At 36.3% G+C, this 18089-nt stretch overlaps 1 protein-coding gene across 1 annotated transcript in view; it reads left to right on the plus strand.

Moving 5' to 3' along the window:
- Positions 1 to 18089, plus strand: part of Fip1l1 (factor interacting with PAPOLA and CPSF1) — a 59804-nt gene that overhangs the window by 30997 nt on the left and 10718 nt on the right. The window contains exons 13-14 of the mRNA XM_013008922.1: positions 15238 to 15264; positions 17181 to 17235. Coding sequence (XP_012864376.1) covers positions 15238 to 15264; positions 17181 to 17235 — 82 coding nt within the window. The remainder of the gene's footprint in view (positions 1 to 15237; positions 15265 to 17180; positions 17236 to 18089) is intronic.

Below are 18089 nucleotides of genomic sequence, written 5' to 3' on the forward strand. Positions count from 1 at the left end.
GAGCCACCAGCGCCTGTCTTAACTGTTGGTTAAAAAAATTAATTTGCTTTATTGTTATTATAAGAGGTAATATGCAGAGGGGTTACATATACATACATCAGGTAATGAGTACATTTCCTTTAGTACAGTGTCATCTGCTCCATCTTTCTCTCCCATTCTCTCCCTTCCATCTCCACGTTTAAATTGTGTTTTTCCTTGGGTTCTCTGCCTTCCCCTCACCCTTCTACAGATATGCACATAAATATACTGTATATAATGTAAAGAATTCAGACTCATCAACAAAAGATAAAACAAATTAAGAAAAGAGACCTTTGTTTCCATTTTGTTTCCATATTGTTGGAGTTTGTTTTGGTATGTATATTATTTTATAGACATGTGAAGAGGTGCTTGGGTATTGTACAGCTTTATATAAAGGTACCTAGAATCCTGTGTAATTTGTCATATCCCAGTGCACTTTAGATCTGACTTTTGCATGTCAGAGAGAATAGTCTCCATTTGTCTCTGATCTTGGCTTACCTTGCTTAACATGATTTCTTCAAGTTCCGTCCATTTCCCTTCAAAGGACATTATTTTATTCTTTGAGCTTGCTGTGTAAAATTCCTTTGTATATAGGTATCACACTTTTTGGATCCACATATCTATTGTGGGGCATCTAGGTTATTTCCATATCTTGGCAATTATGAATAGTGCTGCAATGAACATGGATGTTTAGGTGTCCTTACCATATCCTGGTTCATGATACTCAGGGTAGATGCCTAGGAATGGTAGGGGTGGATCATAGGGAATCTATGTTTAGTTTTTTGAGGGACCTCAAACTGCTCTCCAGAGTGATTATACTAGTTTACATTCCCACCAGCAGTGAAGTAGGGTTCCTTTTTCCCCATATCCCCACTAGCATTTGTTGTTTGAATTCACAATGTTGGCCAATTCTGACTGGGGTTAGATGGAATCTCAGGGTTGTTTTGATTTGCATTTCCTTTATGGGGAGGGATGATGAACATTTCCTCATGTGTTTCTTTGCCATTCTTCTTTCTTCTTCTGAGAAGTCTCCCTTTAGCTCTCTTGCTCTTTTAGTAATTAGATATTAAGTTTGGAAGTGATTAGTTTCTTGAGCTCCTTGTATATATGGGGTATTAAGCCTTTGGCTGATGTACTGCTAGTAAAGATTGTCTCCCAGCCTGTAGGCTGTCTTTCTAGTTCACTAACAGTGTCCTTACCTGTGCAGAAACTTTTATTTTAAATGTAATCCTACTTGTCAAGTCTCTCTCCTATCTGTGCCCCCGGGACTCTCTTCAAGAAGTTCCTGTCTATACCTGTAAGTTCTAATATTTCTCCTTCTCTATCTCGAAGTAGTTTCAGAGTTTTGGTCCCTGACATTGAGGTCTTTGATCCACTTTTAATTGATGTTACTACAGGGTGATAAGCAGGGATCCACTTTTAGTGCATATGGCTCTCCAGTTTTTCCATCACCAACTGTTGAAGAGAGATGTATGTTTGGGTTGGGAATGTGGCTTAGTGGTAGAGTGCTTGCCTAGCATGCATGAAGGGTTTGATTCCTCAATACCACGTAAACAGAAAAAACCAAAAGTGGCACTGTGGCTCAAGTGATAGAGTGCTATCCTGGAGCAAAAGAAGCTCAGGGACAGTGTCCAGGCCCTGAGTTCAAGCTCTAGGACTGGCAAAAAAAAAAAAAAAAGAAAAGAAAAGAGGCTATGTTTTTTCCACTGGATATATTTGGCATATTTGTCAATAATGCCAAACAAATGGTGACTATAAGTGTATGGTTTTATTTCTGTGTCTTTTAGTCTATTTCATTGATTCTGGCCTGTGTTTGAAATCTGGTATTGTGATACTGCCTGCTTTTTTTTTTTTTTTTGCCTATAATTGCTTTGGCTACTCTAGATCTTTTGTTGTTCCATATGAATTTTTGGATTATTTTTCCGTATTTCAGTAAAGAATATCATAAGAATTTTAGTGGGATTGTATTGAATTTGTGTATTATTTTTAGCAGTATGGAAGGTCTTTCTATTTCCTGATGTCCTCTTTGATTTTTTTTCTTCAGATTTTTATAGTTTTCACTATAAAGATTTTTTACATCTTTCGTTAGGTTAATTCTTAAATTTTTTTTTTTGAGGCTATTGCCAATTGGGTTGTTTTTAATTTTCCTTTCTGCTTGTACATTGTTGACGCACAAAAAGGCTACTAAGTTTTGTGGGTTGATTTTGCATCCTGTCTCTTTGCTAATAGGGGTAGTTTAATTTCTTCTTTCCCTAGGTGAATCCTCTTTATGTCCTTTTCTTGACTTAGTGCTTTGGCTAAGGATTCCAGAACTATATTAAGAGGAGTGGAGAGGGTGGGTATCTTTGCCTTGTTCCTGATTTTAGGGGAAATGTTTTAATTTTTCCCCCATTTAGTATGGTGTTGGCTGTTGGTCTGTCATATAGCCTTTGTTATTTTAAGGAGTGTTCCTTGTATTCCTGGTTTCTCCATAAAGCTTTTAACATGTATGTATCTTGTATTTTCTGCATCTGTTGAAATGATCATGTGGTTCTGGTCCTTGACTCTTGGTGAATTCATCATGACATGGTGAATTATATTTATTGATTTGTGTATATTAAGCCAGCCCTTGCATCTGTGTGAAGTCTACTTGGTCATGATGTCTAATTTTTTTTAATTTTTGTTTATTTTTTATTTTTCAGTCCTGGGGCTTAAACTCAGGGCCTGGGTTCTGTCCCTGAGCCTCTGTGCTCAAGGCTAGTACTGTACCACTTGAGCCACAGCACCACTTCTAGCCTTTTCTATTTATGTGGAACTAAGGAATTGAATTTAGGGCTTCATGCATGCTCGGCAAGCACTCTACCACTAAGCCACATTCCTAGCCACTGTATGATTTTTAAAAATTTGTTTCTGGATTCTGTTGGCCAGTATTTTATTGAGGACTTTCCATCTGTGTTTATCAAAGAAACTGGTCTGTAGTTCTTTTTTTTTTCTTGGATTCTTGCCTGGTTTGGGGTTGAATATAATATTGACTACATAGAATGAGTTTGAAATTGCTCCCTCTGCTTCTATTTCATGGAAAAAGCTTGAGGAATATTAAAAGTCTGATAATTCAGCAGTGAATGCAGAGTTGCCTTGTTGGGAGACTTTGATTACTTCCTCTATCTCATGTGTTATTGGTCTGTTTAGCTGGTTTATATCTTCTTGGTCCAGTTTAGGCAGTTTGTATGTTTTCAAAAATTTGTCCATTTCTGTTAGATTTTCCTTTAGTGAGTATAAGTTTTGAAAGTTGTCTTTTATAATCATTTGGATTTCTTGGAAGTTTGTTGTAATATTTCCTGTGTCATCTCTGATCTTCTTGGTTTGAATTTCCTCTCTTCTTTTTCTCATTAGCCTCGAAAGTACTCTGTCAGTTCTGCTTATTTTTTCAAAAGAACAGCTTTTTGTTTCCTTAATTTTATGTGTAGTTTTTTTAGTTTCTATTTTGTTGATTTCTGCCCTAATTTTTGCTATCTCTGTTTATTAGTCTTAGATTAGATTGGATATTTTTTCTTGTTTTTCTAGCATTTTTAGTTGTATCATGAGGTTATTTACTGGAGCTGTTTCTGTTTTCTTTGTGTGTCTGCTTAGGGCTACGAACTTTCCTCTTAGTACTGCTTTTGCTGTATCAGAGGTTCCGTTGTGATGTGTTTTCATTTTCAATGACTTGTAAGAACTTTCTCATATACTCTTCCTTAATTTCTTCTGTGACCCAGCTGTTATTCAGTATTGTGTCATTCAGCCTCTGTATATTTGAGTGATATATTTTGTTGTTGAGAACTAGTTTCAGGTTAGATGCAAGGAATTATGGTAATCCTCTTGTATTTGCCTAGGTTTTTTTGTGTGTACTACGATAGGATCTATTTTGGAGAATGCTTCATGGGCTGCTGAGAAGAATATAAATTGGGTCATTGTTTGGTGAAATACTCTGTAGATGTCTGTTAAGTCCATTTGGATTATGGTGTCATTTACTTTAGAAGCTTCTTTGCTTATCTTTCATTTGCTTGACCTGTCCTTTGGTGAGAGCAGTATTAAAATCTCCCACTCTTACTGTATCTATCCTGTTCTGTAAGTCTAAAAGTGTGTCTTTAATGTATTTAGGTGCTCCATTATTTGACCACTGTGATTTCCTCTTCATGGGTCATTCCCTTTATTACTATGTAATGACCTTCCATGTCTGTCTGTACTGATTTTAGTGAAAGGTGTGAAAGGGTACATTTTAGTGAAAGATCTTTTTCCATTCATTTACTCAGAGTTTGTTTATATCTTTGTGAGATGGGTCCCTTGGAGACAACAAATGGGTGAATCTTGTTTTTTGATCTAATCTGGTATTCTTTTCTTTTGACTCGGGAGTTGAGTCTATTAATGAAAGATGTGTCATGTTTCCTGCCACTTTCTTGATTTTCTGTATTTTGCTTCTTTCCTCTTCATTTGCTTATTAAATCGGTCTTCTAGTGATTTTCTCTGATGTGTTTCCTTGATTTTGATTGTTTCCTTTGGATTGTATACCTCCCTTTAGTATTCTTTGTAATGCTGGTTTGGTGTTCATAAGTTCCTTTAATTTTTGTTTATCATGAAAGGTATAGTTTCACCATTAAATGTAAATGATAGCTTCACTGGATACACCAGTTTGGGTTTGCAGTTCTTGATCTTCAGGGTTTGGATTTTTATCATTCCAGGCTCTCCTTGTGTGAGAGTTTGTGTGGCAAGATCTGCAGTGATTCCGATTTTCTTTCATCCCAATATTGATCTCAAATGCTGCAGAATCAAAGAAGGAACTCCTTGTATATCAAGTTTAATGTTTTTACTATGATGTGTCTAGAAGTGTTTCTTCTTGGGTCCTGTCTACTAGGCTTTTTTTTTTGTTCTCCATATCTTCTTCACTCTCCCTGGGATCTTTCCCTGAATTAATTGTTTTTGGTGTTTGTATTTGCTGTCTTGATTGTTCATGAATCTTGTAATCTTTCATTGTGATTTATGCATTTGGGTTCAGGGATTGTTAGGGCCGTGGGCCGAGCTTGGCCTGTTGGTACCCAACAGGTGGTGGCCCGCACTTGGCCCAGGCTAGCTAGTTCACACTTGGTGGATTAGCCCATGCTGGGTCTCCAGCCAGCAAGGGTTTGTGCATGAGCTTGGGCCTAGGCTGGCTGAAAGGAATTCGGTCCAGCCTACAGTGGGGGCTGGGAAAGCTAGATTAAGACATCCAGGCAGGGCTAACGGCTTCGGAAGGGCAGGCTCCTGAGTGAACGCAGGAGTTTGTCCCTGTGGGGTTTGCCCCACAGGTTGCTGGCATTTGGCCCCTGCTTGTGCACCGCATGCTTGGTTGGCCAGCAGCCAGGTACTGGGTCTGATCTGTGGGGTATTTGTGAAGACTAACTGAAAACCTCTGAGATGGACATGAGGATTCGGAAGGGACAGGCTCCCATGGGTGCTTGGGATTTTGTCTGTGTTGTTTTCAAAGGGGCACTTTTTCTCTGCTGATAGCTAGGACTGTGGAGGATGCAAGGTCCTTGTGCCCTCCCAGTATGAGTCCAGGTGGTCTCCTGCTGGAAGCCAATGTGGGAAGGGGGGTCAGGGAGTGGGGAAGGGCTCTGGCCGGAGGAAGCCCAGCTCTGTGGGTCACCACCGGTACTGATCTCCTGTGGTGGGGTTGGAGGGGAGCTGCCAGCGTGGGATGGGGAGTTGGTGTAGAGCTCTTCCTGATTTTCCATCCTCCTGTGTACAAGTCATAAGGTGTTTTTCCCCCCACTCCTATGAGTCTCTGTATATATGTAGGCTGTTGTCGATCTTTTGGGGAGAACTGTGTGTTATGACCCAAAATCTCTGTTTGAATAGAGAGAGCTATGGTGAGTCCCTATTGTTTCATTGCCATCTTCCCTCCATCTTAAATGTTGATTATTTTACATTTTTGCAGTTACACAAAGGTGTTTCAGTTCTAGAAGTCAGATTATGAGGACAGTGTTGAGTATTTTAACATTCTCTTTGTTTATTTATTTATTTATTTTTGATCAGTCATGGGGCTTGTACTCTGGGCCTGGGCATTGTCCCTCAGCTCTTCAGCCCAAGGCAAGCACTCTACCACTTGACCCATAGCACTACTTCAGTTTTCTGAGTGGTTTATTGGAGATAAGAGTCTCACAGACTTTTCCTGCCCAGCTGGCTTTGAACCATGATCCAGATCCTCAGCCTTCTGAGTAGCTAGGATTACAGGCGTGAGCCACCGATGCATGGCCATAACATTCTCTTGATTAAAAATGAGGTTGCTAGTCCATAATTTGCTAAGATTACAATTCTGTATATGAGACAAACACAATGACAATATATGATTCCCATATTTTAGTATCCTACCAGAATTTTTATAAATATATTGACTATACATCTAGGGTTTTTCCTACATTATATCTTTATCAGCATAATTACTCATTCTGAACTATTCCCTGGCTTGAAAGTTAAGTTCACAGTAAACACTTTTTGAAGGTTTACAGACATGGCTCACCACATAAGTGTAAATAGTTCTTACAGTTATTAGGTAATAGAAACAGCTCTCTTCTAAGACTTTTCCTGTCAAATAGTTGATAGAGAGGAAAGGTTTGTCTCCTCTCAAACAGTCATTTGGAAATGTGTATGTAATAATTTCATAATTGTTAGTAATTTAGAGAGGAGAAAGTGTTTCTGGCTGTGGTTGATTTGTAAGAACACAGAGCTTTTTCCAACAGCAATGGTAGACACCACTGGGAATGCAAAAATGTTTAATGATATGGTTAATCATATTCTCTTAGAAGGTAATTTTTTGTTAGATTCCATTGTATTGTCTTTTTCCAAAATGTATTAGTGTGATTTCATGCCTTTTCTAGTAATAGAAACAATGTACTTATTAAATGCTTTTTTCTTTTTAAAATAATTTTGTTGCATATTTAAGAAAATAAGATGTAACCCTTTAAGATTCATCTATGTATATATAGTACAATGATGACTAGTGGAACAAATATATATAGTAATATATATAACAAAAATATATATAGTCATCTTTTCATTATTATTACCCTTTAGGCCTTTTAAGCAATAATTTTCCTTCCCTTTTCTCTCTAGGCATCTATTCTATTTTGTTTCTCTGAATTTGCTTATTCTAGGTACTTACATAAGTGGAATCAGGCAGTATTTGTCCATCTGTGTCTGGTTTGCTTTTTTTCTGAAAGAATTTAGCCGGGTGCTATTGGCTCATACCTATAATCCTAGCTACTTAGGATGCCGAGATCAGAAGATCCTGGGTTGAAGACAGCCCTGGCAGGAAAGTCCATAAACACTAAAAAAAAAAGCCATAAGTGACACTGTGGTTCAAGTAGTGGAGTGCTATCTTGGAGCAAAAAAAAGCTTATGGACAGAGCCCAGGCTCAGAGTTCAAGCCCCAGAACTAGCCAAAAATTAAAAAAAAAAAAATTTAATCAGCTGAAAAAATTTAATAGTCTTTTAGGAACTTATAACTTAGACTCTTATTTTAATAATAGTTTAGTATTCCCTTTTTTATAATGATAGAAGGCAAGTTTAATTAGATTCATTTCTTGTTCCATTAAGTTATATTAAAACTCATGTGACTGTGATTCTGTAAGTCTTGGGAAAAGTTGAACTTGAGCCTGCAAATAGAATTTTCCTAATTTGAAAGACTCATTGTTTTATTAAGTGTAAGCCAACCACTCTGGACCACAAACAAAACATCCCTTCTTTTAAAGCTGAATTTGTAAGGGTTACATTTTTAGAAGAAAGTTGATTTCTTCATAAGAGACTATTGGCATGTAAATCAGTGTCTTACCTAGTTATTTAGTATTACTCACTGTGTAAAATTAAATATCATCTACATTTTTCTTTGTTTGGGGTTCATGATACTATGGGGATAGAGGAAGTGGAACAGCCGACATCTGGGTTTTTTCTACATTTACTAAAAGATCTGCAATCTCAGAGGTTTTCTCTTAGTATTCTGACTTTTTTTTTTTGTTGGTCATGGGGCTTGAACTCTGGGCTTGGCCGCTGTCCCTGTGCTGTTCAGCTCAAGGTGAGCACTCTACCGCTTGTGCCACAGCACCACTTCCGGTTTTTGAGTGGTTTATTGGAGATAAGAATCTCACGGACTTTCCTGCCCAGGCTGGCTTTGAACCGTGATCCTCAGATCTCATCCTCCTGAGTAGCTAGAATTACAGGCGTGAGCCACCTGTGCCCGGCTGTTCTGACTTTTTAACATTAACATTTCCCAGACTTTTTGATCATAGACTTCCTAATACTCTAAATTACTGCAGACCCCAAAGTTTATAGATATTACAGGTTTTTTGTTATGAGAAATTTAAACTAAGAAACTAAGAAGATTAATTAGGCTAGAAATGCTTGTGCTCATTACATTTTATTTTATTTATTTATTTTTTATTTTTATTTTTTGGGTCCGGTCGTGGGGCCTGAACTCTGGCCTGGGCGCTGTCCCTCAGCTCTTCAGCTCAAGGCTAGCGCTCTACCACTTGAACCACAGCACCACTTCCAGCTTTTTTCTTTTTGCTTATGTGGTGCTGAGGAATCGAACCCAGGGCCTCATGCATGCAAGGCAAGCACTCTACCACTGAGCCACCTTCCCAGCCTGCTCATTACATTTTAACATAAAACCTTTTTAAAATATCATTTTTATAGCATAAAAAAAGGTTTAGTGACTACAAGTGGTTTGAACTTTTGTAGTTACTTTTACTCAGGCTTGCTAGGGAAAAGCTGTGCTCTCTTATTTGTTTCTGTACTAAATTTGTAGTGATATCATAAACCACATTGATCAAAACACAACTTTTCCCTCACAGAGAATATACTGAAGGAAAATAATACTTTAGGATTTTTCCTAACAATAGTATTTTGCAGATTGGAATCCTCTATCCTGATGCCCACTAGTGATTCTTTTCTTCTTGAAGTCACCATGTCTAAAGTCTCATTCTTTAAGACCTCTTGCCTTGCTGGTAGCTGGTAGCTCATGTCTGTAATTCTTGCTACTCTGAGGATTGAGTTCAGAGCCAGTCCAGGCAGGACAGTCTATGAGACTCTTACCTCCAGTTAGCCACCAGAAAACTGGAAGTGGTGCTGTGTGGCCCAGAGTGGTAGCCTTGAGCAAAAAAAGCTCAGGGACAGTGCCCAGTTCTCCCAAGTTCAAGCCTCACAGCCAACCAAAAAACAAAAAAAAAGGAACTCTTGTCTTTTTATCACCCATTTTCCTTCCCTCTCACCTCTCTTCTTTCTTTCTCCATCCTCTTCCCTTTCTTGTCTCCATCCTCCTCTCCTCGCCTTTCCTCTCTTTCTCTGACCTTCCTCCCTTCCCAAGTACTGGAGATTGTAGGTATAAAAACCGTCCAAACAGTTTAATATTTTTATGAGAAGAGTTTTGACCTTAGAAAAGTTTTAGAGACCCCCAAAAAGTCCTTGGATGATCTGTATTAGGTGAATGTTATCAACACCCTTGACGTTTTGCCCTTTTAACTGAAATGTTATTTTATGAATATAAGTTATCACACCATTATACTATGGTTATTTAATCTTAACCAACAGATTGCCTCAGATCTGTATGATTTGCTAGGATTACACATTTTTCAGAAATACATTTGGAAAAGAATTCTCTAAAGACTTTGTAAACTATACTCACACTTTTAATATTAAACAGAAAAGCCTATTATTGAATCCAGTAAACTCAAAGTGGTGAATAATGCTCATTTTCTGTAATAGCATTTTGTGGCACAATTAATCTGGCACAATTCAAATGCAAATTTTATAAGGACTAAAAGCTTCTTCATAATGTTGGTTTTTTAATGTCTTTTTTTGCATATAACTCCTGTTTTAATAGTTGGATTTTTGAATTACTATTGATAGTGGAGTTTGTAGAATCTAATTACAGTTTATTATTTGCCTTTTATTTGCACTTATTCCACTTATTTTGTGATTGTTTGTGAGCTGATAAAAACTAAGTTCTCTCCAAAAATATTGACATTTCTTTCAAATATATTTTGATTTAAGATAGTTTTTAATATTCTGTAGTAAGCATTAGATCTTACAAATTAGATGACTATAAATTTTTCTTTTTAGTGTTCATGAAGTATATTGGTAATTTTTGTTTTGTGACCATGGCATTTTTTTAAATTTTGAGAATAAGTTCTTAATAGGGTTTTTTACTAATATTATAGAGTTGCATAGAAATACATTTTTTCATACACAGTTGGTCATAAGTAAAATAGTATATTTCAGTCAGCCTCACCATCTCTACTACTCTCCTTTCCCACCTACCTCCATTCTCAAAATATTTAAATTTCATTGTTTCATTTTCATAGTTGCAGTCTATTTCCAGTGTGTTCATCTTTCCATCTTCCTTGTTAAAACAATCCCTCTAACTAATACCCACCATATGGTTTTTTCCTTTTGTTTCATTTACTTTATTATCTTTAAGTAGTTGTACAAAGGAGTTGTCATTTAACAGCATTTTATGAATACAATATAGCTTGATCAGTGTCACCTTTTTCAATATTCTCATCCCTTCCCATTCACACTTTCCCTCACTCACATTTAAGAATATACATTAAATACTAGGATGTAAAATAAAATCTCTCTCCTTTCCTCCATTTTAAATTTTTTTGGGGGGCGGGTCCGGTCGTGGGGCCTGAACTTGGCCTGGGCACTGTCCCTCAGCTCTTCAGTTCAAGGCTAGCACTCTACCACTTGAGCCACAGTGCCACTTCCGGCTTTTTTTCTTATGTGGTGCTGAGGAATTGAACCCAGGACCTCAAGCATGCAAGGCAAGTGCTCTACCACTGAGCCACCTTCCCAGCCCCATTTTTAAATTTTTTTGTGAGTCTAGGCAGACAGTACTTTACTCTGTTCTATGAAGATATTTTCATAAAAATTTGGAATAGAATTTATTTCAGCTATTCAGCATTGAGTTTCTCAGTAGTGAAATTAGGACATAGTAAGTGATTCTCAAAGTACCAGGCCAGTATTATCATCTCTTGGAAAATTCTTTGTATTGCAGATTTTCTAGTCCCACCATAGCCCTTCTAAGCCAAAAATTATACCAAGAGCCAAATGCTCCATACTTAAGAACTTTCAGTGGTTCTGATGTAAGCCCAAGTTTCAATACCGCTAAGCTACTTAGCCCATCAGAGCTTCAATATTAATTTTCCAAAAGCTGCTCATCACTACTAGAAATCTTACTTTTATTTAAGTTTCATAAGGGTCTCCAGGGAGATAAGTCAAAAAATCAACAAAATAAACACCAAAAAGCTGGTACTTGAAAGGGGTGGAGGTGGGGTCAAGGGGAAAATGATAGAGAAGATAGGGAGAATGCAGTGGGGGGGGGGGAACATCAATCAAGTTACATTGTATTCATGAACTGCTTTGTTAATGGCAATTCCTTTGTATCACTACTTAACGATAATAAAAATAAATAATAAAAATGTGAAAGGAGTAGGAAAAAAAAGGGATATAGAAAGAAAGTCACATTACTTGTTTTGTATGCTTCAAGCCCATAGGCTAGGCTTTATACATGTTGGCCAGGAAGGTAGAGTTGTTCCGAGGGAGAGAAAAGAGATTTTCCCTTCCTTACATTATCTCTCATTTTGTTAGCACAAGTCAAATACAAGAATGTGTATGTGTGCATGCATGCACACACGTGGGCACATGTGTGCTAGTACCAGAGATTCTCTTGCTCTTAGTTGTCTTTTGCATGTAGCTGGTACTGGTCACTTAAACCATGAATCTAGTACAATTGTTAGGATGGCTAATGGAAGATGAGTCTTTTCTGATTTTTCTGTTTGGGGTGGTTTTGAACCTGGATCTTCAAAGAAAAGTTTTCTGAGTAGCTACAATAATAAGTGTGAGCTTAAGATGTTTTAATGAGTTTTTGTTGTTGTTGTTGTTAGTCATGGGGTTTAAACTCGGCCTGGGTACTGGCCCTGGGCTTTTTCACTCAAGGCTAGTGCTCTACCACTTTGAGTCACAGTGCTACTTTTGTTTTTGGGGGGTTAATTGGAGATAAGAGTCTCCTAGACTTTCCTGCCTGGGCTGACTTTGAACCATGATCCTCAGATTTCAGCCTAATGAGTAGTTTGGATTACAGATGTGAGTCACCGGCACTTGGTGTTTATTGATTTTTTTTATTTTTATTTTTTCAATCGGACATGGGGCTTGAACTCTGGTCTTTGGCGCTGTCTGTGTGTTCTTCAGCTCAAGGCTAGCACTCTGTCACTTGAGCCACAGCGCCACTTCCCGTTTTCAGGTGGTTAATTGAGATAAAAGTCTCATGGGCTTTCCTGCCTGAGCTGGTTTTGAATTGCAACTCAGATCTCAGCCTCCTGAGTAGCTAGGATTACAGGCATGAGCCACTGGCATCCGGTGGCTATTGATGTTTTAATGAAAATGTTGTTGGCCTCTCTGTCCCATGTTAAACTTTCTTAGTTATATTTTGAAAATGTACTTGATATTGTCAAGCCATCTGTTGTAAAATATTACATTAACTTTGTAGTTCTTTTCAGTCAACATTTACCAATAAATATTTGCAGTCACATCCTTTCTAGTGTTCACACCAACATTATTCTTTTTTGCTTGCTTTGTTTTTGTGATGGTCCTGAGGCTTGAACTTAAGGCATGGGTGCTGGTCCTGAGCTTTCAATCTAGTGCTCTACCACTTCAGCCACAGCTCCACTTCTAGGTCTTTTAGGTAATTTAGTATAGGTAAAGGCTCATAGACTTTCCTGCTTGGGCTGGATTCAAATCATAGTCCTCAGTCTCAGCCTACTGAATAGCTAGGATTATAGGTGCGAGCCACCCGTGCCTGGCTTATCATACCAACTTTTTAATGAATATAAGTATTGGTAAAAAAAAAAAAACAAAACTGTAGTATGCTTTAATGGTTTTCTTCTATTATATTCTTAGTTCTTGTTGACTTTTAATAAAACAATTCTGTATTACTGAGACTCACACTCAGAGACCTCACCTATGCTAAGCAAACATACACATACTACTTCTGAGATATGCAGTAAGTTCCCATGCTGACTATTTTTGTGTGTGTGTGTGCTGGTCCTGGAGCTTTATCTCAGGGTTTAGGCTCTGTCCCTGAGCTTTTTTGCTAAAGGCTGGTGCTATACTACTTGAGCCATAGCTCCATGTCTAGCTTTTTAGTGATTAAGTGGAGATCAGAGTCGTATAGTCTTTCCTGCTCCAACTGGCCTTGAACTGTGATCCACAGCTTTCATTCTCTTGAGTAGCTAGGATTTCAGGTATGGGTCATCAGCACCTGGCAATCAAGACTGATTTTAACTGCTTCAGAGCATGCTTAGTTTGGTCATATGATCTTTATACTTTGTGAAACTTTTTACCTCTTAAATATTTTTGTGGACTAAATTTTGATTAGTAATTTCTTATTTTTTTGCATGAATTCACATTTTAGTAAGTTGTAGTAAGCATTAACTGATGTGGTAACATTGCTTACACACCTAATAAAGTTGATTATGCTATCACAAAGTAGATGATAAATGTTGCTATACTAAAGAAAATAATCATATTAAATATGAAAACTGGGTCAAATAGTAAAGTTCTGCAGTGTTTGAAAAAAATCTGTATTGTTCTAAAGACTATTAGGCAATAGTATGTGTTAATAGTATATATTAAGAATATTTAATACTTTGCTTTCCCATTTAGCTTAATCTTAGATTCTATTAGCTGATATTGTCTGTTGGATCAGTTAAATGGTTTAGGAAGCAGCAAGGCAGTCTCAGGACAGATGTGAAATGCTATTAACTATGCATTAATTTGGTAGATTTGTGGAAGCTTGATGTCTTCAGCAATATAACTATGTTATACATACTTAGTTTTGTTGGCTTTGTGAGTTTAGCATATTCTTTTATTGCCGGGATGGCTAAATCAGGTGATTTAGTCTATATTTTAAGGCCATTTGCTGTCATTTGGGGAAAAGGCAGTACTGAGGTTTGAACTCAGGGCCTCATGCTAGCCAGAAGGACACTTTCCCATTTGAGTCACATCCCCAACCCTCCATTTGCTGTCTTAAGAACTTTTTTTTATAAATATCTTACTCTGATAAAAACATTTTAACTTTGTAAACTACTAGCAGACTTACATTGTTCTTTTGTCAAGACAACATTTGAAATTACTCATTTTTGCATGCATTCAGTTAATCAAGATTTTTTCCTCTTTTAGATTAATATTGATCTATTTTTAAAAATAGATTTTAAAAAATCACTCCAGCTGTGTTGACATTATTTATGGTATAAAAACTTTTCAGAAAAAGTTGCTTTAATTTTTTTCTTATTAATAAGAAATCATCATTTTTTTCTTCAACCAAAAGTAGTTTGTGTGTTACATAAACTCCCTCTCATGTATCTCCTAAATTTAAAACATGGAGTTTAGTAAATAAGTTTTACATTTTACTTAAGTCCATATTTGGTCAGTATAAATTGAGAATGTTCACATGTAGTTTTCTTTAAGTTTGTAATATGTTCAAATAATGAGTGAGAGTCACTCTATTATTTTCTGACATGTAGAAGTAAATCATTTACTACATTCATATTAATGTGCCTTGGTGGTACATATATATGTATATATACATATGTACATGTGCATATATATGTATACAAACACATATGAATTTCTTGTACCCATTTTTTCCTTGTACAAATCAAGGAGAATATTAAGTATTCTCATTCCTAACATTAAACAGTATGAACACTTGAAAAGCCTAAAAAAATGGAACTTTTCAAAAGTAAGTGGTGTCCATGATTTTCAATTACCTAGCACCACGTATAGTATTGAGCCATAGTCAGTTTCCCTATTAAAATGTTCAGTATAGCAAAACCGGACACTGATTACCAAATTTAGTTAGCATTAATTTTTTGTAGTTTGATATTTGCATATACATAAGTGTGCTTTTTAAGTGATGCCTAACTTCATTTTTGGTTACAACTAGTGGGGGCAATCTTGTTATTGAGTTGTTAGACTGGTTTTCATCAAAGGAAGTTGGATGTTTTACTCGAATTGTTGGTCTGCAAGAAAACAGAATGCTTCTCTTGAGTGCTAAGCCAGGATAATGAGGCAAGGGGTTTATTTCAAAGTTTGTTTTGGTGATGGCATAAATACATAACAGGTTCTGAAATCCAGTTACTATATTAAATTTCATCACTTGTTTTTTAGGTATTCCAATAACTGTACCACCTCCAGGTAAAACATTTTTTTCATGTTTTTTTCCATCATTGTTAATGAACATGAAATTTCCAGCTTAGGAGGGTCAGTGTTGAAGTGGTTAGAATATGAACTTGGCTATTGGGATTTCAAGGTCCTATTTTCAGCTCTGCCTTTGCTTCATTCCAGTTTCAAGACACTTAGTTTTCTTATACTTGTCTTACCCATTTCTGTGGAAATAGAAATTGTGAGAAAATTCTCACATTCCAATTTGTGAAGAAAATATGAATGTAAAAAATCTTTATTAAAAACTTTTGATCAATGAATATTTTATATGATAAAGTGACTACAAGAGAAAAGAAAAAGAATTTATATTCATTTTATCATAACTTTTTTTTTTATCCTGTTGTCACAGTTCAGTTTCATGAGAATATATGTTCTGAACCACACAGTAGTAGATGGATTGAAAACTGGTCAGGTGGTAATTTGTAGAGTGGTAATTAATTGTTCATTGCTTAATCGTATGGCTTATAAGGGTTTGTTTATAGAACAGTGTTGTTTCTATTTTTGTCAGTTGTTCCTTTTTATTGGGTAGTAAAGTGAACCCTGTTAGCAAGTGTGTCTACTTAGCTCAGTATTGAAAGCCAAGGAAAATGTGAAGCAAGTGATAGTGATAATACTGGAAGGGTGGGACTAAATTCAAAATGACCTGGATAAACAGAAATAGGGAAGTTCAGATTGCACAGGACAGTGTACACATTTAGGTGTGGGATAGTCAGTGATTAATTGTGTGTAAATGTGTCTGACAGACTTACCAAGAAAAGTCAAAGGGATTGTGTATTTATAGTTTATTTTAATGTGGTTGTGAGGCTACTGTGTAATGTAGGATTATGGAATCTAGGAGTACTATGGTAATTGTGCTTGTACTGATTTAATATAGGAGATCCAAAAACTGGAAGCAGTGATAGAGCATAGTAAACTTGAAATAGTTTGAAACAGGACTATAACTTATTTGCATGGAGCTTTGAGAAGGGATAAAAGAATAGCATTCATTTTACCTAGAACACTCAAGGGAGGACTTAGTAGAATTTTCAAATACACAGAAGGTAATAGAGTTCTTGATAGTGGAATACTTTTGCCTCAGGACAGGATATGAATTACTGTGTTAGGGATTTAAATTACATCATTTAATGCATTTCCTAATAGTCAGGGTTGTTAAATTTGGAAAAACTAGGTATTGTAAGTTGTGGAATCCTAAAGTCTTCTGTTGGAATGCTATGTTTCCTAATGAATTTGAAAGTGCAGAGTAGCCTACTTATTAAGATCCATTTTTGCAATATTATTCTGTGGTACTAAAAATTGAGAATGCGGACCTTCTGATACAAAGGTACAAATTATTTTCTTCTGTGCTAATGAAAAACTCCACTATTTGCCTTCCTTTGTAAAATAGTTCATTGGGGTTGTGCTATTAAAAACACTTTTACATGTTTGCTGGTTAGGTTCATTTATATATTGTATATTTTAAGGGAATTTCTATACATCTGATACTCAGTATTTTTTAAAAGAGGTAAATGCTATTTTATCTGCTTTTCTTCTATGAACTATTTCAAATAAAATCTATCTGGTGGCAACACTACTACTGTTTTTTATATGGAAAAGGTAAGGCATTGAGACTTAACTTTCTCATACTCACAAAATGGGCTATGTGTGGTGCTGAAAATAAGACCAAGTGTCCTGACTCCCAATCTGTGCTTTGTTAGACCAGACTGTTTGTTAAAATTTTTATTATTCCAAAAACTGTATATGTTAAGTTCCATTTTTTTCTATCCATTAGAATGTAGAGAAGCACGTTTTTATCCCCAGAGAAATTTAGTGAAACACAGCAGCTTTGTTTCACTCTTAAAATCGTATGTGCAGTCTGCTAATAATTTTTGTCTTATGATTGAATGTTTCAGGTTTTCCTCCTCCACCAGGCGCTCCACCACCATCTCTTATACCAACAATAGAAAGGTAAATCAGTATGGGTGGCTGTAAGTTTTGGCCATTGATAGCCTTTTGATAGAAGACTTGCATTCATAAACATAACATCTGCCTATTAATTTGTAAATCTTAACCTGTGTTAGTTACTGTAAGATGTTTAACCTAAAGCCTGATGGCAAAATAGAGCAAAAAACATTTAAAATAATAGAATTTTAGAATAGGAATCTTTTATCTATGCTTTTATTTATGACATGAATTAGATTTTAGATTCTTTTTGCTAAAAACTTGGCTGGTCAGTTGTATGGAAAGTACAGTTTGCTGGAAATCATGAACAATATGTGGCTTTTTGCAGTTAGGTAAAGGCAACTATTATTTTTTACCCTAGTAAAAAAAGAAAAGCTGTTTTCTTCCCTGTTACACTGTTGCATCTCACCTTCTGCATAGAGTTGGCCTTATTTTCTATCCTTGTATTTGTAGTTTATGTTGATTACAATGCTATGTTGAACAATATTCTTCGTTAGATGGCAATATTTTGTTTTCCGGTATAGGGAAATTACAGTGTTGCTAGGGGAAGGTTCACAATCTCTTTGAGACTTTAGGGTGCTATTCCTATTTTCCTTTAAGTGTCAAATCCCCTCTATAAGGTATTTGCTTTCAAAAAACATATTCAGCTTATATAAAAAAGAAAGAAAAATTCTGAGTTTTACATCAGTAGTACCAAACAATGCATATTTTCATAGATAATACTTAGGAAAATGTCAATTGTGAGAACATAAGAATTTGCTTCTAGGGGCTGGGAAGGTGGCTCAGTGGTAGAGCACTTGCCTTGCATGCTCAAGGCCCTGGGTTCGATTCCTCAGCACCACATAAGAAAAAAGCCGGAA

Source organism: Dipodomys ordii, unplaced genomic scaffold, assembly GCF_000151885.1.
Source record: "Dipodomys ordii isolate 6190 unplaced genomic scaffold, Dord_2.0 Scaffold8, whole genome shotgun sequence".
Taxonomy (NCBI): domain Eukaryota; kingdom Metazoa; phylum Chordata; class Mammalia; order Rodentia; family Heteromyidae; genus Dipodomys; species Dipodomys ordii.